Source organism: Felis catus, chromosome C1, assembly GCF_018350175.1.
Source record: "Felis catus isolate Fca126 chromosome C1, F.catus_Fca126_mat1.0, whole genome shotgun sequence".
NCBI lineage: Eukaryota > Metazoa > Chordata > Mammalia > Carnivora > Felidae > Felis > Felis catus.
In genome coordinates, this window is record NC_058375.1 from 30,742,770 (window position 1) to 30,766,998 (window position 24,229).

Below are 24,229 nucleotides of genomic sequence, written 5' to 3' on the forward strand. Positions count from 1 at the left end.
TGGATTTGGCAGCTATGGCTTCTGTCTAAAGGGGCGGGGGTGGGTGTGAAGCTTAACAGGGACTGGTGGATGCCTCCAGATGGAGGAAAGAGAGAACCAGAAGGGCAGAGGCAGAGGCGGGGGGAAAGGGCATGTAGTAAGGGCCAGAACTGGTATGGAGGTTGGGGTTGACTTACGTCCAAGGCCCCTTGTCAAGGGCTCTAGGGGCCTTGTTAACTATCGGCAGCAGGGTTTAAGAGGGAGCTCTGGAGAGTTTAGATTTATTTTGAAGAAAGATCACCCTAGGAAAAAGCTGGAGGATGGAGTGGAGGTAAAAAGCCACCAACTCTGGGGGACCTGGGTGGCCCAATCGGTTAAGCAGTGGACTTCGGCTCAGGTCATGATCTCACCGTTAGTGAGTTCCAGCCCTGAGAGCCCCCCCCCCCCCCCCCACCTGTGGACTCTGTGCTCGTGGCAGGGAGCCTCTCTCTCTCTCTCTCTCTCTCTCTCTCAATAGATAAATAAATAAATAAATAAATATTAAACAAAGATTTTTTAAAAATGGGTTTGTCTCGTGTCTGTAGCAGGTTGTCCAAGGGCACGCAGGCGAGGGTGGCCCATCGTTTACTGGCGGTTTTTTATTCGCGGAGCCGGAGGATTCCGCCGAGCTCGGTTTGCCCCAGTACCGAACACCTACCACGCCGGGGCGCTGCAGCTCACTCACGGCAGGGCACCTCCCACCGCCCCGGACGCCTGACTCACAGCCAGGGGCGAGGTCTGTGAGCGTCTAGAGGCGGGGGCGGGCCCGGAGGGGCGGGGCCTTGCGGAAGGGGGCGGGCTGAACTCCGGCTTCCGGTGGGTGCGCGCGGGAGCAAGATGGCCACCACCAAGCGTGTGCTGTACGTGGGTGAGCAGGCCCGGAGTTAGGTGGAATCGGGGCGAACCCGCAGGGAGTGGGTCCTGGCGTAGGGTAGGACGCGTCTACGAACGCGGAGGGCAGCGAGCAGCTGTCTAGGCGGGATCGATGGCGGTACTGCTTTGCTTCAGGGAGTTAGCCCGAGACGTAACAGTCTTTCCCGCTCTCTTCCGGGACGGCTGAGCTCTAACAGGAACCCCTTCACCCACTCGACCCGGAGGATTGGTAGAGGAATATTATGGGGCTCCAGATCCTCGCGCTCATTCATTTTATAGACACTCACTGCAGCTCTGGCTCAGTCCCGGCCCCTGCCCTAAAGGAAGGGGTTCCCTGACTAACCGGTAGCCGTGAGAATAACCTCAGTAGCAAAGTTTGATGAGCGCTTTGTAGCCCAAGTAGGGGCAGTTGTGTTTACCGAAAGGGAGCAGCAAGAGCAAAACCCCGAAGATGTGAAAGAGACTTATACGTGGGACAAAGGGGTCATCTTGGGAGAAACCCAGGGAATTGAGGAAGCAAAGGGAAAGTTGGCGGGGCTCAGGTTATCAAGAGTCTTTTGTGTACGCTGCTAAGGAGTTTGTGTTTTATCCTGAGGACAGTGGGAAATCTTTGAAGGAGTTTAAGCAGTGAAGTAATGGGTTAAAATCTGCATGATCCCAGGATCGCTCCAGTTGGCTGTGTGGAGGAGAGGGAGGGCAGTTAAGAAGCTATTGCAGTAATCCTGGCGCTAAGATGGGCGTCTGTGAGAAGCGTAAAGAGGTGTGTTTCCTTAAGGACGGATGAGGGAGCAAATGAGAAGGGTGGTACCCAAAGGACTGGATGGAACAACCCCTCTCCTTGGCTGTCGCATGCTAACTGGGCTGCAGGGACTTCTCAAGAGAATAGAAGACAGTGGTTCAGAGGGCACTTGGCTTCTTTGCAGGTGGGCTGGCAGAGGAAGTGGACGACAAAGTTCTTCATGCTGCTTTTATCCCATTTGGAGACATCACAGATATTCAGATTCCCCTGGATTATGAAACAGGTGAGTCCTTTTCATGTCTTTCATGTTCAGAATACTAAGAGGAAAAAATTCTAAATATGGTTGATATGTAGAAAAGTTCAAGAGGGTGCCTCAGTAGGGCAGCATGAGAGTGATCTTGATGGAGAAGGAATGTTCTGAATCTTGTGGTTGTAAGCTGTAACATAACTTGCAGAGTCCCATCTGTTGAGTGTGAGATAACAAAATTTTCAATAGCCCAGTAGGAAGATAGATTTTGAGCTACAGGGAGATCAGACTTCTTTCAAACTACCTGCTGGACCCCTGCTCCTTTCTTGGCAGCTGTACTGTTAATCAGGGCACCAGGGAAGCTCAGCCCCAACTGAGGGACTTTGGCCCCTGCTTACCTGGGGGAGTTTTCCTTCAATTGCTATCACAGGTACAGTGCAGTTTTTCTACTTTCCCTTTCTTGTCTTTTTTAAGATTGGAGTTTTAGGCCTAGATCAGTCATCGACACTGCACGATTATTAGCAAGGTCTTTAAACACTCTGGGTCTGGGATCTTTATCTGTAAAAATCAATATGGGCATACTTTGGAGATATTGCAGGTTTGGTTCCAGACCATTACTATCAAACCAGTATCGCAATAAGATGCGTCAAGTTAATTTTTTGCTTTTCCATATAAAAGTTACATTAATCTATACTATAGTTATTAAGTGTGCAATAACATGTCTAAAAAAGCAATGTACCACCTTAATTAAAACATACTTTATTGCTGAAAAATGCTAGCCATCACATGAACTTTCAGAGAGTTGTAATCACTAATCACAGATCACTATAACAAATATAATAATGATGAAAAAGCTTGAAATACTGTGAGAATTACCAAAATGCGACACAGACACAAAATGAGCAAATACTGTTGGGAAACTGGTGCTGACAGAATTGCTTGGTGCAGGGTTCCTTTCTCAGTTTGTAAAAGATTGTATCTATGAGACACAACAAAGCAAAGTGTAATAAAACCAGGTATACCTGTAAGGTTATAGTGGTTCTCTAAAGTTAGTTGGTTTAATTAAGTTAGCACTGTTGTGCTTGGCCTTTTAAGTTAGGTCAACATTTTTCTGAGGGTAAAGAGTGAGCATGCTAATCCAGGTTTTAAGATTCATGCTTTATGCACAGTTGATGCTCAAAATGTGTATTTGGGACCAATAACTGATAAGTTAAGTAACTTAATTTTTCTACTTGCCTTGTATGCAGAGGTTAAGGCTTTAATTTGGCTTTGGTAAGAATTGAATGCCTTAAAGATTAAAAGTACAGTTCATTCTTTAGCCATGTTTTCTAAAAGACAGAGTTCAATATTACTGGAAATATTGTTCAAACCGGAAAGAATCAAAGAAGGAGATTCTTTCTTACAAAATAGTGATTGGGTAGAATTTCCAATGTCGGGATATGGCATGTGATTGACTTCCCTGTCCTTGTGACCATATTTCTTCCCATTGCCCCCAGTGCTAATTACTTGTTTTTGTTTTCCCTTTTTTTTTTTTTCCTTTCAGAAAAGCACCGAGGATTTGCTTTTGTTGAATTTGAGTTGGCAGAGGTGAGAAAATTCTGTGTTACTTCTGTTTATTAGTCTTTGTTTTGTGTTAATGTTGTTACTGGTTACAAAGGGAACCAGTCTCCATTTGGTTAGGTGTCTAGGCCTCTTGCTGAGGCTTCCATAGAGACATGAAGTGCTGCTTAATGGAAAGCTTCCCATCCGTTAATAACATTTAGAGAGTTAACAACACAGACCTGCCCTTCTTGCTCTGCACAGCTCCTGCAGCCCTGCTCACTGAGCATTCCTGCCTGGCCACACTGGTGATCATTTCTTAGGTCTTCCTCTAGATGGCAAATTGCTGAAGTGCTCTTTGTTAGACACACATACAACCAAGGCAGGAGGTATAAGATGTGACTTTTTCCTATTTTGTTTTAATTTTGTTTTTCTGCTGCCAAGTATGCTTTTAGACACCATAGGAAGCTAAACTTGTACCTTGTCTTTTCTCGGCAGGATGCCGCGGCAGCTATTGACAACATGGTATGGCTGAGGATCTTCATTCCTAACTGAAGTTGCTTTTTGGTGGTACAGAGAGTCCTTATGCCTCGATTGGTTTGCCTAACCTCCAAAGTTACAGGGTTGCACGGGGAAGTAAAAATTGTCATCGTGTGCAAATATTCGCTGTGAACTGATCACTTGTAAGATTGGTCCTTACTCAAACGGCCTTCCCCATTTACCAGTGATATAAATTCTAATCATCCCTATTGGCCAGTCTCTCACTGACTGCCCCATGTCTAGGATAATCGCAAACACTATGTAAGTTGGTTGCACAGTGAAATCACACGTTTTGCAAAAGAGGCAGAATTTCATGAAACATCGGACCAGTGACAAGTAAGAAGAGAAGTTCAGTAAGGGTAATGGCAGGGTGTGTTACTGCTGTGGAAGATTTGAATACCCTGGAGAAGACTTTGGGAATAATGATGAATCTCTAGAGTATTTGTAGCGTCTTTGTGATTTTCATATCAGATATGACGTGTAATAATATCATATACTGTTGACAGAATTTTGTTGGAAAACCACTGCAAACTCATCAGCATCCGTTATGTCTTTGCTCTACAAATTAGTACATAGTTAAACCTGAAATTTATAAGAAATTTATTTCCCTTACTTTTAGTTTCACCACAACAAAGTCCTGGTCCTTTTTTTTTTTTTTTTTTTACCCCCCTTCTCTTTTTACTCTGAATTTGTCTTCACTGCTTAAAATGGATTTATGATAAGTGACCTTTCCCAGTACTAGTTATCTTTGGATGATAAAGTTCTCCTTTACTCCTGTTCTGGTACCCATTCACAGAACATATTCCTTAGCCCTCAGAGATCATTTCTCACCATTTCAAAGCAGATCTTGACTTTTGAAGGTGAACCCAAATACTTGGAAACTGTAATTACCCGTGTAATTCCAGAGCATTCTGGAGTTACTTTCAGGAGCACCCCGGGGGGAGGGGGGGGAAATTGCAGCCCCTGGGCTGCTGCGTGGTAGGCACACAGCTTGTTGTTAGTGGTCAGGGATTCAGGGAGAATGAAGCATGAGCATGTCTCAGATGTATTAGAAGCAAATGCAAAGCTGTCTGACTCTCTTTTAACCTGACAAGAGTTTAAGCAGTTGGATTTTCGATCTTTTCAGAATGAATCTGAGCTCTTTGGACGGACAATTCGTGTCAACTTGGCAAAACCAATGAGGATCAAGGAAGGCTCTTCCAGACCAGGTGAGCGGGGACAACCACAGATTCCACATCACATCCTCCAGTGTGGCCTTAGTCACATTTTTATTCCTGTTTACTTGGAAGTAGGCACTGAATGCCACTCCAGATGGATAGTAGAGGAGGGTTCACATTGGCAAAGGGCATGTGCCGCCTTTGTGGGGAATGAAAAGAGTTTGAGCTTCTCAGAGTGATTGTCTGTATTATAAGAGAAACCCTGCCCAATCTCTTCTCTTCCCCAGTTTCTCGGCACTTTGCTCATCAAGGCTGGAACTGGCAAGGCTGTGCCTTCACCCTTGATGTAGTTTTTTTTACTTAATTCTTGATGTCGTTTTTTTTTACTTAGCCTCATACGAGCTGGACTTCAGGGCGGACATTCCCGTTGGGAACTTTCCTTACCCTTGGGAGTTCCTCAGCAGAAGTGTCTGGCTCCGAGGGCCATGGAGTATGTTCCACTTTGCCGACCAAAACGCTAGTGAGCAGCTGGCCGTTAGCTTGAATTTCTTAGCATTTGTTCAATTCTTCTCCTTTCAGTGTGGTCAGATGATGACTGGTTGAAGAAGTTCTCTGGGAAGACTCTCGAAGAGAATAAAGAGGAAGAAGGGTCAGAGCCTCCCAAAGTGGAGACCCAGGAGGTGAGAGTGAAGGCGTGCGCTTCTATAGGAAACTTTTTTTTTTTAAGTTTTTATGGAAATTTGCAAATATATACACAAAAGCAGAGAGAATGAAAAGCAGACTCTTAGTGTTGTGATGAAGGTGGTATTGAGTGAGTGAGTGAGAGGCTCTAGTTCTTTTAGCCTTGTGCCCTGTGTCATAATGAGCTGCTCCGGTCTGCCTAGTCCCGTGTTGGGATTGTCTACTGACGAGGAAGAAGCCTGAGGTGAGGAAAGTGAACGAGTGGTCCTCTTCACCCCTCCTGCCCAGTCCCTCCTTCACTGAAGTGCTTTACAGAGGCTCACTGTCTCCCTGTCGCTGCCCTGATTCAGAGGAGGCAGGCCAGAGTGGTGCCACCTTCCCTCAGTCTGTACACAGGTTCGAGGCTCTCCCTTCCCAGGAGGAGCCTGCCAGCACTCCCCCCTGACTCTGAGCATCCCTCCCTGGCTGGCTCCCCGGGCTTCCCCTTTCTTCCTTGTGACTGTTGTTCTCTGGATTTCATTCTTGGCTCATGGTGTCTGTCTCCCTCTCTCCATCTCCCCTCCTCTCCTTGGTTGAAATTTTTTGTTTTTAATGTTTATTTTTTGAAAGAGAGAGAGAGACAGAGCACAAGCGGGGGAGGAGCAGAGAGAGGGGGAGACACAGAATCCGAAGCAGGCTCCAGGCTCTCAGCTGTCAACGCAAAGCCCAACGCAGGGCTCGAGCTCATAGATCACGAGATCATGACCTGAGCTAAAGTCAGACGCTTAACTGACTGTGCCCCCCGGGCACCCCAGCAGTCACTGATTTTTTTTTTTGCAGCCTCTCCCGTGCTGTTACCTTTCCTGGCCTCTGTTTCTAGTGTCCAGCTTTCAGATCTTTCAGCTGCAAGTCTCACAGGCAGCTTAGAGTTGCCCAGCACGAGTGCCCTCCTCTCTCTAATCTTGCTCTCCATCTTGTCAATTTGCCACCATCCAGCCACACACACACCGACCCAAGCCAGAAATTTGGTTGCAAAGCAGAGCACATATGGCCTTCACAGTCCAAGGAGTAACCTTAGACCCCCCTCTTTAGAACGGCCAGCACATCATCAAATGCTGCCAAGTGTTCTCAGACTTTCCCGAGTCCCCCTCCTTGGTTTGTCCCATTGCCCCAGTTAGCCTCTCCTTGTGCAGATAATTGCAGAAGTTCCCTAACTAGTCTTCTGGCTGCTGACCTCTCTCTAGTCCTTCATTGAGACAGATGGAATGACCTGTTTAAAGCACAGACTGAGTCGGAATCTGTGACTCCCTCTCTGCCGCTCCCCCGCTCATGCTCTGCCTCTCAAGAAATAAATAAACATTAAAAAAAATTATAAAAAAATCAATAAATAAAGCACAGACTGAGCCCCTGATTCCTGCTAAGAATTCTTCAGTGGCTCCCATTGCCTGTCCCGAGGAAGAAAGTCGGGGTGTGCTCCCCAGTTCCTGTCCTCCCACCTCACCATCTGTCTCCCTTCCACTCTCCCGCTCCGGTCCCCACTTCAAGCTCAGGAAAACCAGTCTCTGTTTCGCTGTACGTCTTTGCTTTTGTGCAGGCTACTCCGGTGTTTCTTGCCTGTCCCTTTCTAGGCAGTAATTCTGTGAGTGTAGGGGCCTTGTATTAAAGTATCTTATTAATTAAAAAGTGAGGTGGGTGAAAGTGGTTAAGAGTGCGGGATCGGGGGTGGGGTGGGGTGGGATGATTTAGGCCTGAATTCCGGCTTCACCATTTAACCACTTCTCTGACCTTGGGCAAGTTACTGAACTTCATTGTACCTCAGTTTCCCCACCTCTAAAATGGGGATAAATAGCAGTACTGATTGATCTTTAGGGTGGTTGTAAAGACTTGATGAGCTAGTATATGTATCCTTCAGAGAATAGTACCCCGTACTTGGCAAGTGCTGTGTGAACGTTTGCCGCTGTTGTCGCTAGTGGCAAATAATAGTAATAGTATCCTCAGTGCCAGCGGGCGACCTCAGCGCACTGCTTGACTTTTCTCTTTGGAACACATGTGACCCCAGCAATTGTCTCCTTATCCTCTTCTTAGCCTTGTCTCCTTGGGGTGTAAATCAAGGCCCCTGCCTCCCCCATTGTCTTCTGAGCACACCAGAGGGCTGCCCTCCCGGCTTCCGTTGTAGCCAGCCTGTGGGTGCGTAGGACTGAGCATAGAAGGGAGGAGGTGGCGTCTTATTTAATTGGAGTGAGGTGGGTTTGAACGTGTTGAGAGCTACCTTCTGTGGGCCAAAAAAGTGTTCTGTGACCACAGGGCAGGGCGAAGCGAGCTGGCGTGTCTGAGGGTAAGTGTGATAAGGTAATGAGCCTGCGGGGTGGGGCTCAGGTTAGCTGGTGCTGAGGTGTCCTGTCACTGGGTGTCCAGCCGGGGGTTGCGGCCGTGGCCTTCCCTTTCACGGCCCAGGGCCTTCCCTGCCAGCATCTTGCTGCAGCCCGCTCGCGGCTGTTGGGTTCTTGGTGCATATTCGGAATACTTGCTCTCCTACTTGGGGGTCAGAGTTCTCCCCAACTTAATGATTTCTCCTGCACCCAGGGAGAGCCTGCTGCGAAAAAGGCCCGATCAAATCCTCAGGTGTACATGGACATCAAGATTGGGAACAAGCCAGCCGGTCGCATCCAGATGCTCCTGCGTTCGGACGTTGTCCCCATGACGGCAGGTGAGTGGGACTTCGGGCAGGATGCCGGTGGCTGAGCAGTGGCCTTCCCAAGGTCCTCACTGCCACAGTTCTTGTGCCCTTGACACTGTCTCTGACCTGAGTTGACTTGAGGCATCTCAGATCCTGGGATCTAGGAACAAAAGAGTCGAAGCAGGCACTTTTGAAACTTTATAGGTGCTGGTTTACTATTTTTTAACAATAATTGTTTTGTTTTGTTTTTAACACAAGTAAACATGTATCCATGCTCAAAACAAAACAAAAAACAAGTACCATACACACATACTGCAACAATACTGAAGGCAGTAAGTTGAAAACTTAAATCTTTTTCCCTCTCTCCACATCCAGTTTTACTCTCCGGAACTAACTACTGTTAACGAACAGTTTCTTGAGTTTCTCGTGTAAATATTGACTTCTATTTATTCTTTTTTTACATCTAGTTTCATTATGTAGGTGTCAGTTTCACAAAGTTTGTCATGAAAAACCTCACTCCCCTGGTACTGTGCCCCTGCCCTGGGCACCTCCCTCCACCCCCCCCCAACACCATCTGCTGCTCCCCAGAGGCAGCCAGTTTCAACTCTTAGCTGATTCTTTTGGTTTTTGTGTTAGTAGATGAGAGATTTTTTTTTTAATGTTTTTATTTATTTTTGAGACAGAGAAAGACAGAGCGTGAGCAGGGGAGGGGCAGAGAGAGGAGAGGGAGACACAGAATCTGAAGCAGGCTCCAGGCTCTGAGATGTCCGCACAGAGCCCGACGCGGGGCTTGAACTCACGGACTGGAGATCATGACCTGAGCCGAAGTCGGACGCTTACCCGGCTGAGCTACCCAGGTGCCCCAGTAGATGAGAGATTTATATTGCTGCTCCCTGGTTTTTTCATTTTAGACATCTGTTGGCTCTTCCACTTCAGGAGATAAGGAATCAGCTTTTTAAATCCCTTTCCCTGCCCCGTTATCTTCCTGACATATCTAGTTGCCATAAGCTTGGTTAAGTTGGAGGTTATTTTAACTATTTAACATCATACTATAGTAATTGCCATTCACACACAGCATTTTGTTTTCCTGGGATCTGTAATTGTCTTGTTTTCACGCAAGCTCAGTCTATGCATTTATTCCTGATGCTCTCCCAAATTCTGCTGCCTGCATAAATATCTCCTCATGTTCACACACACCAGATATTCTGTCAGTTTCCCTCTCCTGTAGAAGTCCTCCTTAGAGCCTTCTAACTCTCTTTAGCCTGGACCATTGCTTTCCCAGCCTGCTGCACAGCTAGTGTCACGGGGTCTCCTGTGTTCTCTGCTGTCTTCTTTTTTGGTGTATTCCCTCATTTTAGTAGAAGACATGCTTCTGTAGCATCTGCAGGAAAGAGCTTGGGAGGTAAGTTTTTTGAGACTGAAATCTAAACATAAGTACCTTCTCACTTGATTGATAGGGTACAGAATTCTAGAGGAGTCTAAGGTCATTCTGATTCTTGGTCCTTTATATAAAGCCCTTTCTTTCTTTCTAGTGCTGAGCTTTCCAATACAGTAGCCACTAGGCACATGTCACTGTTTAAATTAAATAAAATTAAAATTAATTTCCTCAGTTACACTAGTCAAGTGCTTTTCTTTTTCTTTTTTCTTTCTTTTTTTTAATATTTGTTTTAATATTTGTTAATTTTTTAAAATATTTGTCAATATTTTTTTAATACTTGTTTATTTCTGAGAGAGAGGGAGACAGTGTGAGCTGAGGAGGTGGGCAGAGAGAGAGGGAGACACAGAATCAGAAGCAGGCTCCAGGCTGTCAGCACAGAGCCTGACGCGGGGCTTGAACCCACAAACCGTGAGATCTGAGCTGAAGTTGGACGCTTAACCAACTGAGCCACCCAGGTGCCCTCCAAGTCCTTTTTTTTTTTTAATTGTTTTTTTAATGTTTATTTGTTTTTGAGAAAGAGAGACAGAGTATGAGTGAGGGAGGAGCAGAGAGAGCGGAGACACAGAATCCAAAGCAGGCTCCAGGTTCTGAGCTGTCAGCACAGAGCCCAACACGGGGCTCGAACTCACAAAACAAGAGATCATGACCTGAGCCAAAGTCAGATGCTTAACTGACTGAGCCACCCAAGTGCCCCTACACTAGCCAAGTGCTTAAGAGCTGTTAGATAGCCCTGGCCTAGAGGCCCTTACGGTGTCTGTGCTGTGTTCTGAAACCATGTGCCTTTGGATAGATCTTACATCCATCATGCTGGATATTCAGTGGGGGACCTACTATATTAGTTTTCTATTGCTTTTGTCACTGATTACCACAAACTTAGTGGCTTTCAGCAACACAAATTTATTATCTCCCATCTGGAGGCCAGGTCACTCCCTTACTGGAAGCCCTACAGGAGTATGTTTCCAGGGGCATTCAGGTTGTCAGCAGAATTCAGTTTCCTGCATGTGTAGGACTGAGGTATCCCATCCTTGCTGCTGTCAACTGAAAGCTATTCCCAGTTTCTGAAAGCTCGCCACTTCCCTTCCTCCATCTTCAGAGCCAACAGTGGTGATCCAGTCCCTCTCACATTTTGAATCTCTTAGCTAGGAAAAGTTCCCCTGTTACCGGTTCATGATTCTGTTAGGCCCCTCTGGATAATTGGGGCTGCTTTCCCCACTCGAGGTCCATCCATAACCCTAATCACATCTGCAAAGGCTCTGTTGCTATATCACGTTCTCAGGTTCCAGGGACTGGGATGGATGTCTTTAGAGAGATGTTTCTCCTGTGTACCACACCCACAGGACAGTGTTTTATCCTCTGGTTGGGGAAATTTCTTTCAATTACTTCTTCACTTTTGTCCCCTCTGATTTCTCTCTTCTCTCTTTCAGGAATCTCCCTAAGTGTCTTTTGTTTTTGTTTTTGTTTTTTAATGGCGTTCTGTGCTTATTTCACAGAGGTGATAATTCATCTTTCTGGGGACATTACTAAAGTTTTGTCTTCCTGTGGCTTATGTTTCAAGTCCCTTTTTCCTGAGTTGTTATGTTTTGCTTTCTTTTTGGTCTGTTTGTTTTGGTCTTTGCTTTTCACGTTAGATGCCTTCCTCATCTTTAAGAATGGGGCCCTAACAATCTGCCCGGAAACTTCCTAGGCATCAGTAAGGCTTGCCGGCTGAGGCTTTCCACCTGTGGGATGAGTCGGTTGGGGTCTTTCTCTGTCAGACCCCGGATGTTCGTTCCCTGACTTCTGTTCTCTTTGACAGCACAGAGTCCTCTGAGAAGAGTCTAGTCTCCTGCTAGAGGCTCTTACATCCAGCTGTTTGCCATCTTGGTCGGGAGAGACGGGGGCAGTATGTAAACTTTCACTTAATCTCCATTTGTCATTACAGTACCTCTGCCCTCGGCTACATGTAGTATAGCCAGTCCAGAGACCCTCTGCCTTAACCTACCAGAGAGAGTAGACCTCCAGCCAGCTACTGGGGAGGAAGTGGTTAGCTACTTTCTTAACAGGCTTTCAGCCAGCTTTCCTGTTTTCAGAACCACCTTTACCCTATACCTGAGCTTTTGGCATTTCTGCAACATAAAGCGAGTTGCTTCTTGGCTCTTCTGACTTAAGATCCAGCTTTCCTTTTTTTTTTCTTTCTTTTTTTGAATGGTTCAAATTTTTATTTAAATTCTAGTTAATTAACATATAATATTAGTTTCAGGAGAACTTAGGGATTCATCGCTTAGGGTTTGCCTCACTCTTTTTTTTCCCCTTCCCCTGTGTTCATCCATTTTGTTTCTTTTTCTTTTCTTTTCTTTTCTTTTCTTTTCTTTTCTTTTCTTTTCTTTTCTTTTCTTTTCTTTTCTTTTCCTTTTCTTTTCTTTTCTTTTTTTTTTTTTTTTTTTTTTTTTGAGAGAGAGAACGTGCCAGCAGGGGAGAGGGGCAGACAGAGAGGGAGAGAGAGAATCTTAAGCAGGCTCCATGCTCAGCATCATGGTTTTCCCAATGCCACCCACCAGCTCCCGACCCTGCATTCCAATCCTGAGACAGGAGAAGGTGGTGCGGAGCTCCCTGGCCACTGTGCCCACTGCACAGCCCATCACAAAGCACATCTTCATGTGGTCAAAGCAGCTCGGCTGGGACTGTCTATAGGGCTCTATGGCCACCTGCGTTTCATTCTTGGCTTCGGTCACTCACTTCTGCGTCTCACGTGGAATGCAAGGCGAGGTGTGCCCAAAGCCTGAGGAACTGCTCTAGTTTTTAACCTCAGCATCCTTTCCTTTCTCCCCACCAGAGAATTTCCGATGCCTGTGCACCCATGAGAAGGGCTTTGGCTTTAAGGGAAGTAGCTTTCACCGCATCATCCCCCAGTTCATGTGCCAGGGCGGCGATTTCACGAACCACAATGGCACTGGGGGCAAGTCCATCTACGGGAAGAAATTCGATGATGAGAACTTTATCCTCAAACACACGGGACCAGGTGGGACCCGATCGGGGCGTGGTGGTGTGTGGGGCCAGGCCAGTGGCTTTGTGGATGGAGCAGCGGGCTGTGGTTCGGGCGGAGGGCTCAGGTCTGTAGGCGAACTGGTCGATGATCCAGCACCTGCATGTGGCCTGGCTGGTGTCGGGGAACGGCTTCCATTCACACACTGCCCATCCTCCCTGTCCGCACTCCCTGGGGCCCGCCACGTGAGCTCTCTTAGTCCCTGAGCCCGGCTGCCCCGTCTCTGTTAGATGTTCCTCTCTCTCTTAGTGGTTGGTCCCCCAGCAACTGGAGAAAAACAACTATACTGAATGGTCATCTTGAAACTTACGACCACACTTCCTCAGGGGTCCTTGGCAGCGTTACTAGAGTCCCCTAGTTACTAATGCTCAGTCCCAGTCAGAGGTGACGGTTCCTCCCTTCGCTCCCGAAACCTCCATGTCACCCTCCAAGCATGACCTCCTGCGTCTCCTGACACGGGCCCACTCTGCCTTCCCTCAGGGCAGGGCATGAGCTGTGGTCCAGACCCCATCCTTGCTCCCCTACCTGGGAACCTGGCTTCTGTGGTTGTCCCTCTGCTGCCTTGTGTAACCCACACCCTCTGCCCCGCTGGATCAGCCCATCTGTGTAAAAGCATATGGTATCTGTGTTTTAAAAAACTCCTTTGACTTGTGTCCCTGTTAGCTATCTTCCATGCCTCTCAATCCCCGTGAGTAAAATTTCTTGAAAAAGTTGTGTAGACTCCCTGCCTTTTGTTCTCTCTATGCCCCTTCAGCCAGACTTCTAGCCCCACCTTTACTGAAACCACCCTTCCCACGATGCCAAGAGCATCCATCTTGCCAGTAGCCAGCTCGTGCCACCTCCCGGCAGCATTTACAGTGCGCCATCTACAGACATCTCTCTGACGGCCAGGAGCCAGGGGAGAAGGAGCTCATGTGCTTGTTCTCTCTCCCCCAGGCCTGCTCTCCATGGCCAACTCCGGCCCAAACACCAACGGCTCCCAGTTCTTCCTGACGTGTGACAAGACGGATTGGCTGGATGGCAAGCACGTGGTGTTCGGGGAGGTCACAGAAGGCCTGGATGTCTTGCGGCAGATTGAGGTGGGTGGCTTCCCCGGGCCCTGGGTGCATAGCCCTGCGGGAGAGCTGGAGAGGGGCCACGGCTGCTCCCAGGGAGGGCTGCTTCTGCTCAGGCAGGGGTGGGCAGATGGGGAGGGTATCCCTAAGCCAGTCCTTACTCTCCACCCTCCCGTGTTTCTCCCCCTTTTCTGTCCCCACAAAGGCCCAGGGCAGCAAGGATGGGAAGCCAAAGCAGAAGGTAATCATTGCCGACTGTGGGGAGTACGTGTGAGTCCGCAAAGTCTTGGCACTGCCCCTGCATATCCAGGAGCTGTCAGCCTGGGAACCAGCACCTGAGGGTGTCTGTCCCCTTTGTGGCAAGCAGGGGTTTGTGTTGTGGCCCTTCTTGGACTCAGCTCGGAGCAACTCTTCTGCAGGTACGGCCTGGGCTCCCTCTGGCTCTTTCCCAGGCGTGGCCGTGGGCCTGGGAGCCGGCACAGGGGCCGCCTTCCCCATTGTGGACAGGCTGTGCGTGGTCTTTTCCGGCCTTTGCTGCCACGGCTTCTCCTTGGCCCGCCAGTGTGGCTCCTGGACGTTTCTTCTAGTAAAATAAATCCTAGTTCCTGTACTGCCGAGTCCAGCTAGTTCCTAGCAGTTGTCAGAGATTATGTCTGTGGCTAAGCTGTCCTGCTGAATTAGGCTGGCAAAGGGATGGGGCATAGCTTTTCTCTACACCCTTGGATAGTTCCCTGAGATGCCAAGTAATAGATCTTCAAGCCAGGTTCCCTTGTCAGATCATTGTCAGGACGGTGGAAATCAAAGATAGTGGAGAAATTTGTCTTCTGCTGCCTGTGCTCCTAAACTCATGCTGGCTAGTCTTGTAGGCAGCAAGTGTAGTTACAACTCTCAGCGATTCATGTGTTTATTTCTTCATATTCACTCTACAGATATTAAGTAAGCTCTGTGCCCAGCATAGGGCTTGAACTCACAACCCAGAGGTCAGGAGCCACATGCTGTACTGACTGAGCCAGCCAGGTGCTCCCATTCTACAGAATTTTTCACACAATATTTTATAACTCAAAATGCCTTCTCTGTGCCACGTACTATGCTTATTTGTCCGGGGACAAGATGTCACCCAGCTACCTGGGTCTAACCAACCTGCTGCCTTTTTTGTGAATAAAGTTATTGGAACACAGCCACATCCATCTGTTTACATATTCTCTATGGCTGCTTCCTTATCACAGTGACAGAGCTGAGTAGTTGGTGACAGATACTATATGGTCCCCATGTTAAAGCTCTCCAGAGAAACAGAACCAATAGGATGTGTGTGGACATGTGTATATATAGAGAGAGAGATTTATTTTAAGGACTTGGCTCCGTGATCGTGGAACTTGCAAGTCAGAACTCTGCCAGGCAGGCAAGCAGGCTGGGACCCAGGGAAGAGTTGATGTTGCAGGTCAAGTCTGAAGGGCTGTCTAGAGGCAGAATTCTTCCTCCCTCTGGCAAGCTCAGTCTTTTCTCTCTTAAAGGCCTTCGACTGATTGGATGAGACCCACCCACATTTTGGAGAGTAATGTGCTCTACTTCCAGCCTGTTGCTTTAAATGTTAATCACATCTGAAAAGTACCTTCACAGCAGCATCTGGACTGGTGTTTGACCAAAAACTGGCCGTGGTGGCCCAGCCAGGTTGACACGCAAAACTAACCAACACAGCCTCAAAACCTAAAATATTTATGACATGAACCTTTGCAGAAAGTTTGCTGATGGCTTAAACAAATGGTCCCACCCCATGCTCAGCTCACAGTCTGGTCCTAATGCAGCCACTGCTTGGAGCTCAAGCTTCTCTCTCCGTGCTCAGCCAGGTGGCTTTCAAGCATCCCTCACCTGCTGAAGGCCTGAGCAGAGACGAGCCCTGTGGCCACTAGGCACCTCTCTGGTTGGGTTGCTAGGACCATTCAGAATCCATGGGGCTGGGCTTTTTGATGTTAAGATCTGGACGAGCCTGGTGCCTCCTGGCCCTGGTGACCCCAGGATAGCTCCTGTGAGGGATGTTGGCTGAGCTCCTACTTGGGGTTTCTGTCTTCCTTGTGGCTAGGATGTACCACATGGTTACCCTTGACCCTACAGAGCTCCCAAAAGAGACCTTCCCTCGAAGCACAGGCCCCCACTCTGAGGGCAAACTATGGCCATCACAGGTCAGCCACCAGGAAAGGATGTGTATAAAAGGGTATAGCACAGCCACCTCCCAAGAGGGGACTGACTCCTATGATGACCTTGTTGCTTTCTCTTGTTCCTTGGTAGCACCCACTGGGTGCCAGTGCCCCTCCCAGTGTGCTACGGACCATCTGCAGGTGTTATCCCTGTATCCACAGCAGAACCCTATACAGAGGTAAACCAAGGCCTGGGTGACATGGCTACAAAGTCCCAGAACATGGTAGAGCAGGATAGGAAGCTCAGCCTGCCTCCCCCTAGTTAAGTGGGGTCCTGGGAGGTTTATTGGGCTCTAGCCTCGGCCTATGGCAGGGGGCCCAAGGCCCTCAGGAAGACACATAGTCCCTATAGTTGGCCTGGACCCTTTGGGGAGACCTAAGGAAACAGGGTTCTTCCCTGCCAGACAGGAGGTGCCCCAGAGCCTGGGGAGCAGTGGCCTGGCTACCTGATCAGCTCCTCACAGCATACTACCAAACCTGTTACTTGGGAAGGCTCTGGTCCTTCGGAAGTGTACCCAAGGGTGTCTGAGGTAGCTTCCTGGTCTGCATGTGCATTGCCGCAGCCCCAGCACCTCAAACAGGGCTGGGTTTTGCCAGTGCACTGACTCCTTCAGGTTGTGGCCCCAGGGTTGGTCCCGTGGCTGCTGGAGTTTCCTCTTTGACAGCACCTCAGCCCTCGGATGTGGCTGGCCGTGATGTCACAGTCCCAAAAGCCTGCAGCAGCACTCCAAGAAGGGATTTGGGACCTACTTTTTAGTTGTGAACACAGTCTTGTAGGCTGCGGGTGTTAAAAACCAAGAAAGCCATGTTTTCAAAAAATATTAACAGGAAAATTTCTACTACATAATAAAGTGGGAAAAGCATATTTCAAAGCAATTTATATGATATGGTGTGATCCCAATTTTGTAAAAATACCTATCTATAACATGTAAACATCTAAACGTGTATCCTAAGGAAAAAGCCTAGAAACAAATTCACTAAAATACTGTTTATGAATCATACAACTGTGACAATTTCAGATTTTTTTTTCCAATTTGTCCTCCAAAACTGCATTATTTTTGTAATAAATGAAAAACCTGTTTTTTAAAAGGTGGGTTGAGTGCTTTGTACCTTTAAGCAGGCTGGTGGGATCCCCTTGCCCCTGGGAACATGGGAAAAAGGTTCACAGCCTTGGCCGTAACCAGGCACTTTCCTCAGGCCTTGAAAGCAAGTGGGAACACAAAGTCCCCCCTCCAGAGACTGCAGGGTGTAGATTTTCAGGAGAAAGCACAGCTCTGAAATAAGTACACCATCACCTGCAGAACACGTTCTGGACAAGCACAGAAAGGGCTCAGCAGATCCTTTTGTAAGGTCAACGGGTACCAGTTGCTAAGTGTTTTTATGGCAGACATTGTCCTAAATGTGTATGTACATATCTGATCTTTCCAATAGCCTTGGAAGGAAAGAACCAATATCCTACCCTACCATAGAAAAGGACCCAAGATTCACATCCATTTGGCTCCAAAATGCTGTACTCTTGCTATGCTGCCTCTGTTCCTTTGGGAATTTTCCAGGACAGGTTACCTCCCCACCTGAGAAAACCATGAACACAGATGTTGTAATAACTTGGCCTCCAGGCCAGCATTGCACTGCCAAAGCCGAGACTGCTCTGCATGTGTCCTCAGCCTTTTCCCACATGCCCTCCCTTCTGGCAACAGTCCTTGATTCCTCGTTGTCAGTGGGCCTGACCAACCACCCATATGTATCCTTCGGGTCCCGTGCAACCAGATAAACCAGCCATGCCCTGAGCAAGAGAAAGGGAAATGGTGGCATCTGTGCTGTGTATCTGCCAGCCTGGGCCACCCCCTGCAGCTGCCGTGCTTGGCTCAGCAAACGGATAACTGGAAATCTAATACACGCGATAAATGCATGCAGTATCATGCAATAAACAGGGCATAAAATGCAGGAACTTTGTGTCCATTCACAATGGTTTCACTGCTCAGGGCTTTCTCCATTTGATCTCATTTGCCTGAATGGTAGAAGTTGCTGCAAGTCTGACCCAGGAAGGCAGGCAGAGGCTTCCTGTTTTTCAGTTGTGCACGAAAAAGGAAGATTACAACCTCCAGTCATTCCTGCTGTGCCCAGCCTGACAGGTGAGGTATATATATCCCTGTCTATAAATCTTTGGGTGATTTGATAGACATTCCTGGTGTACCCCTAATTGTGTTGGGCTATTGGCTGGGCACAAAAGATGCGAGGGTGAAGTAAAGAATTGTCAAAATAATTGGCTAATTTTAAACTTACATTTGCCTAAGAGGTCATCTTTGATGTTAGGAAGATGGAAGTGTTAGATAAGGACTAGAATGGCAAACAGTTCTATATTTTATACCAGCTCTGATCTGTGACCACCACCTGAGCCCCCAGTTCAAGGTTGTGAGGCAGCATCTGGGCTCAGCGTGAGAAAGTGTTGGCAGACAAGATTTCCAGCCGAAGGCCCTTTGGAGACCAGAAAGCCGAATGCCTTCATGTACACATGGGAAAATGAGACCCAGAGGAGGAAACCATCTACCCGGTCAGCTCTCTTAACATCTAGGCCAGAGTTTAGATCCTTAACTGATGGGGAACTTTCCACCTTGCAGACAGTCTGGACCTGCTCTCTATCCCAGGGTCTCTTTCTCTGTACTTGCTCCACAGTCCCTTCCAGGTCCCCGTGGAGGGGCTGCTGTCCTGCAGCAGGGCCCCTGGCCTCCACACCTGCTGCCAGGCCTGATGTCCGGGGCCCCTCCTCAGGGTGCAGAGTGATGGCAGAGATGCGCGTCTTTGGGCACAGGGGTGGTTCCGCCTCAGCTGGGCTGTGCCTGTGGGTTGGGCGGGCCCAGGATCTGCTTTTAATGACAGTATTTCAAGGCTCGGGCAGCTGGACTCTGTCTGCTCCAGCAGGTAAATTACAGGCTTAGCAAGTCAGAAATCAAATAAACACTCCAACTGCCTGTGGCGGCTGCTCCAAGGAGAACAGTGGTTTCCGGGAACCTTCACCCAGGTCAGCCTAATTACTGCCTGTCACTCCCGTGGGACAGGGACCTTTTCTTTTGTCCACAGGCCTAGAGAGACAGGACGGCACTCCTGGGCACACAGGGTGATGCAGATTATGGTGACCAGCCTGATTTTGACAACTGGACATAAGCAGGTGCTGAGAAAACCCTGCCCTTGCCCCACACCTGGCCCCAGGCTGCCCAGTGTCCCAGATGCACTGCAGTGGGTGAAATGGATTGCTCCTTATGGCAGAAGATGGCAAACAGTGGAGTTCTAATACCAATCATTTTGAAATTCTATCCAGATTTGGAAGCAAAAACAATCAAGATTGATTATTGATGTTTGCCATGCCAAAGGGAAAGGGTAGTCATGTCATCTGTTCTCAGCATTGTCATCCTGAGCCACCCAATTTCTCTACCATGCTGGGCTCAATAAAAAGAGAACTTTTCCATGGAGCTGAGCTCAGCATGGTGACAGATAGATAGGTGAATGAAACCTCCCCAGTTTTTTGTTTCTACAAAGGCCAAAATCCATGCACCGCAGCTCTTCCCCGGATAGCAGAGGCAGATCAACGCGGTAAGATCGGGAGAGACAAATGCCATTGGCCTGAGCCCTACGTCATGTGGTTCATTCAGCTCTTGAGTTGGCACACGTGCCTACCTATGGCTAGCAGTTTGATGATTCAGAGCCACAACTACACAGCAATGAGGGCAAGTCCACACTCTAACAAAAGTGCCCAGAAATACCTGGGAGGGGCAGGCAACCGGAGGTAGACTAGACTGTCTACACACATCCAAGCCCTGTGATGGATAGTAAAGAGCCCGAGGTAGCCATTTTGGGTTCTAGGTGCCCCTCAGTTCACCCCAAATCACCACAAGCCTGGACCGGCAAAGGACATGGATAGGTCCTCAGATAGGACTTCTGTGTCAACCCCAAAATGCTGGTCAGCACGTGCTTCTCGGGGAGGAGGCTGGGAAAGAACCTGCTCAGTGACTCAGACCACCAGGCCTGGAGGCCAAAAGATTTTCACAAACCTCAGGCAGGGAAGGGGCAGAGAGGCCTGGAGAAGATCCAGCCCTGGCAGGAAGAAAAGAAGGGCATTGATATGTTGATCTCTGGGGGCCCACCCCTCCATCCCCCCCCTCCCCCCCCCGCCCCCCGAGGTCGGGCTGGGTCTGAGAGTTTTCTGCATCTGGAGAGGGGCCTGATCCAGGCGGGAGGCTCTGCAGCGGCGGGGCGGGGCCGGGCCTCAGTGGCAGCCACAGGCCCTGACCACCATGTTGCGGTGCTTGCGCAGGATGACATTGTTGCTGCTGTCATAGTAGAGCACGGAGGTGGCGCTCAGCTTCGTGGGGGCACAGCACGCCTTGGGGACCGCGTCCGGCTTCATCAGGTGCACCTGGCCAGGGGAGGGACGGCAGTCAGGTGTGAGTACCGCGGCCTTCTCCCACGACTCCCAGGTCCCACCGACCCCGGAGTCTCCAGCTGCTCACCCTCCCCGGCTCCATCCTCTGCAGCCCAGGCTGGCACTAACCTGTAGATGTTCCCCACCCTGCCCCCCTTCACCCCTTCCCCGCACCAGCTGGCTCCCTCCCTCCACATTCACTCCCCTCAGAGGCCACGACCCGCTCACTGGTCTCCAGCACATGGCGTGCCCAGTGCCCAGTCCCTCTGCCGCACCACCCCTCTGGGGTCCCCTCCGCTCCTCCCATGTGCTCCTGTAACGTCCCTGATCATATCTTGTCCCCATTAGCTGTTTGCCATCTGTCTCCCCTCCCAGCTGTGAGCCAGTGAACGATCACAGAACAGGAGAGACCTAGAATCCTAGGTCCATCCTCGTGTTCAGTGCTGTTACTCCTCAAGGCACTTGCCACCCCTGATAACAACTTCTAAGGCAACTACTGTTCTGGGCCGACCAAGACAGAGGGCACGGAGGCCCTGCGTGGTGCCCAGAGTCGCATGGCTCTCAGGTGTGGCGGAACTTGGACGGGGTGTGCTGACCTGCTGCCCTCTGAACAGCCTTACTGCCAGGAGAGAGCCTGCCTGAGGAACGGCCCATTTTCAGCTTCCTAAAAATATTTCTCCCAAGCCCTGGCAGGACGAGCCGCAGTTTACACGGAATTCCGGGTCAGGGCCCCCCACTTGCAGGCCCAAAGGTGGCCCGAGGCTGTGGGGAGGCAGGAGAGAAGAGGACACCTGCTCCATCCCTGTGTCGTGCAGCCCAGGGCCCCCCACCCTCTCGGACGCAGCCGAGCAGGACCCGGATGAAGCTGTCTGGTGGGGGAATCTGTCTGGCCCCCACTCCCCTGTGCCCAGCTCTGAGCCAGCCTGCCGGGAGGACACCAGCTGGCTCAGGGCCCAACAGCCTCTCAGGGGCCCAGGGGGAGGCCGAGGCCGAGGCCGCTGTGGGGATGTCCAGCCAGACAGGACCTGGGTGCCACTGCTCCCAACTTCCCCACCTCCAAATGCGGTGGCCCAGCTTGGCCTTCATGGGCCCACGTGAAAAACTAGGCGACACTGCCTGCCTGCCCCAGCCACGGGCTCTGAATGACTGGGAACAGGGGAGGGTCTTTCCCGAGTCGGGGTGCCGGAGAGAAGTTGGGCACTGCGGGGGTACGGCCTTTCTGAGACCTCCCCCACGCCCCAGACGAGAGCTTTGTCAGATGAGTGACAGAAAGAAGGTCTTTTATTCCATCTGGCACCAAACAGGGTGACTTGGGGAAGCTAATGTGCCATTCCACCCAGCTCAGTTTTGAGCCACCGGGAGACCAAATCCAAGGGTCTGTCACTTACTGGCTGTGCATCTTTGGGTACAAATCGCGCATCTGTGGGCCTCGTTTTCTCCTCTGCCAAATGGGTAGAATGGTACTTTTCTCATTTCCAACACAAATGTATCTAGGACATGTGCCTTGTGCCAGCTCTGCCAGCATGGGGCACAGAAATGTCCCAGACATGGTCCCTGCTTTCACAGACTCAGTGGGGAGGGAAAGGGAGACGGGGAATATTCCAGCAGACAACCAGGACCCACCGGAGCGGCACAACAAAGCAGGCCTTCAGCACTGGGAGCATGAGCATGGTGACGACCCCTGGCAGGGAAAGGCCACAGACATGAGGCGTGCAAGGGGAGCAGGGGGTGGCTGGGCCCAGGGCAGGGGAGGAGGCCCTGCAAGTGGAGGGCACAGCAGGTGCAAAGGCAGGAAGGTGAGAAACAGCCTATGCAGGGAGATGAGGGCACTAGAACATGTGGGGACACTGGCGAGGTCGGCAGGGCGGCTCACGAGGGGTCCTGCGTCCCAGGCCAAGGGCTCAACCTTCCTCCTGGGAATGGTAGGAAGCGAGACCAAGTTTCTCAACTGAGAACGAGGTGCTAGGTTGTGCTTTAGTGGGATCCCCAGCTGCTGTGTGGAGAAGGGCTAAGAGGATGAGCCTAGAAGGAAATGCTTCCTTCTCTTGCCTTCACGACACCCCAAGCCCCCCATCACTGCCCGGCCTCCCCATGGAGGAGGCCAGTCCTCACCTCCGCTCCTGCATCTGCCGTCTCCCCAGAGAGGCTCACCTGTTCTCAGGACTGGAGGGACAGCCCCATGCCACTCTGACATCCAGAGCTTCAGCCCGGCCCCTCCTCAGACCTGCAGGTCCCGCTTCCCTCCCGGGCCCACCTCTGACCTCACCTTCCCGGCCCCCCATGCCTCCCTGCAGCCCGAGCCCACCCAGCTATCCTGACTTGGGAGCTGCACACCCTTGTGGGCCAGGAGAACCATGTGTGTCTCATCACGACCAAGCTTTTCCCAGGAAAGCAGTCCCTGAGGGCAGCAACTCCCACTTGATGTGAGAAAGGCAGTGTGACCACAGGGTCAAAGCCACTGTCAGTGATGTTTACTCTCACTCAGGGGCATCACTTAATCTCTTACTAGATTAACATAGGGGCAGGGACACCAGGAAGTAGGCTTCTAGGTAAACGTTCTAGAAAGAAATCTCAATCCTATTATCAACAAACTTTTAAAACACTTAGCAATAAACAGCAGCAACAAAGCTCCTCACAGAAACTATTATTCGGCATTTAAAGGTACCCCAGACAGCATCAAAAGCATTTACTACCTGTGGGAGACACAAAGAACTAAGGGACCAGGAAAAAGACAATGGGGAGGTGAACAGAAGGGGGGGGCAAAGCCCAGCCCATCACCCAGGCCACACCTGTAACGCTCTCCTCATACACCGTGCAGCAGGTGGCTGAATGCACATGCCTGTCACTCACCCCACAGGCATCTGTGTGACGGGAGGCCGAGGATGCCAGGGGACACGGTGATGTGTGTTTAGAGCACACAGGTACACAGGTGGGATGCACATGTTATGTGTGTGTTGTGGTGTGATGTGTGACCAGAAGCAAGCATGTCTTGTAAATCTGGGTGCCCACATATGTATGTGAATGCCTTACACGTGCATGTGCAGGGCACGGATCTGGGTGGGCACAAGCAGTCAGGGTAAGTCAGGTGTGTGTGGGTTCAGATGCCTAGGGGTCTACATGTGAACGTGGCCACATAGGGACCAGTTCCTGTACAGACGTGGGAAGTTAACTGCGTGTGCCTACAGTGAAGGGTGGGGAGAGCTCCCTGAGACCCGAGCAGGCGCTTCCATCCACCTGGCTGCACGAGCCCTCTCCCCGTGGGTGGGGACAGGATGGACGCGGTACTGACCAGGGACTGCAGGATGGCGTGGTTGGTGGCGTTCATGCACGAGTCCAGCGGGAAGGAGCACTCCCCCTCACAATAATAGGCCGAGTAGCCTTGGGGAGCAATGACCCAATCCTGGGGGGGAAAGAGGAGAAAGTGAGTGCCATCCAGATGCCCCCCCACACTGAGCCCCTGAATCCAGCACACGGCACAAGACGACTCAGGGCTGCCCCTTACCCACCTGCAGCCCCAGCCCCATCAGCCAAGCCTAGGGTCCCTGCAGGCAGGCTCCCCCAAGAGGCCTGTCGTCCACCGGGAGGCCCTCGGCAGGCAGGGCTGGGCACAGCTCTGTCCCCTTCACGTGCACTGGGCATCGTCCTCCCCACCCGC

At 50.2% G+C, this 24,229-nt stretch overlaps 2 protein-coding genes across 6 annotated transcripts in view; one reads left to right on the forward strand and one right to left on the reverse strand.

Annotated features, from left to right (window-relative positions):
* The first annotated feature begins 816 nt into the window (after positions 1–816).
* Positions 817–15,148, forward strand: PPIE (peptidylprolyl isomerase E). Of its 4 annotated transcripts, none has more exons than XM_003989891.5 (10): positions 817–886; positions 1,815–1,913; positions 3,421–3,464; positions 3,915–3,941; positions 5,083–5,164; positions 5,693–5,793; positions 8,357–8,480; positions 12,701–12,886; positions 13,847–13,989; positions 14,171–15,148. In XM_003989891.5, exons 1-10 carry the CDS (start codon positions 856–858, stop codon positions 14,237–14,239), a joined length of 906 nt encoding a protein of 301 aa, XP_003989940.1. In that variant the 5' UTR covers positions 817–855; the 3' UTR covers positions 14,240–15,148. The 4 variants fall into 4 exon arrangements, with proteins under 4 accessions (XP_003989940.1, XP_019692287.1, XP_019692288.1 ...); XM_019836728.3 differs by having other exon boundaries at positions 823–878; XM_019836729.3 differs by lacking the exon at positions 817–886 and adding an exon at positions 1,515–1,651.
* A 5,178-nt stretch (positions 15,149–20,326) lies between these two features.
* Positions 20,327–24,229, reverse strand: part of LOC102901566 (bone morphogenetic protein 8B) — a 29,409-nt gene continuing 25,506 nt past the window's right edge. The window contains exons 6-7 of one of the 2 annotated variants that reach the window (XM_023258517.2): positions 23,864–23,974; positions 20,327–20,568 (exon numbers count right to left, since the gene is read on the reverse strand). In XM_023258517.2, coding sequence (XP_023114285.2) covers positions 20,419–20,568; positions 23,864–23,974 — 261 coding nt within the window. In that variant the 3' untranslated portion in view covers positions 20,327–20,418. Of the gene's footprint in view, positions 20,569–20,801; positions 23,975–24,229 lie in introns of those variants that run through there. The other variant, XM_023258516.2, reaches the window with a different exon arrangement.

What these genes read in the sequence shown, in the direction of transcription:
- PPIE (XM_003989891.5), top strand. Translation starts at nt 856, where the DNA reads ATGGCCACCACCAAGCGTGTGCTGTACGTGG. An exon ending in TCCCCTGGATTATGAAACAG is followed by an intron (nt 1,914 to 3,420) that starts GTGAGTCCTTTT and finishes TTTTCCTTTCAG; the next exon opens with AAAAGCACCGAGGATTTGCT. An exon ending in CCAAAGTGGAGACCCAGGAG is followed by an intron (nt 5,794 to 8,356) that starts GTGAGAGTGAAG and finishes TCCTGCACCCAG; the next exon opens with GGAGAGCCTGCTGCGAAAAA.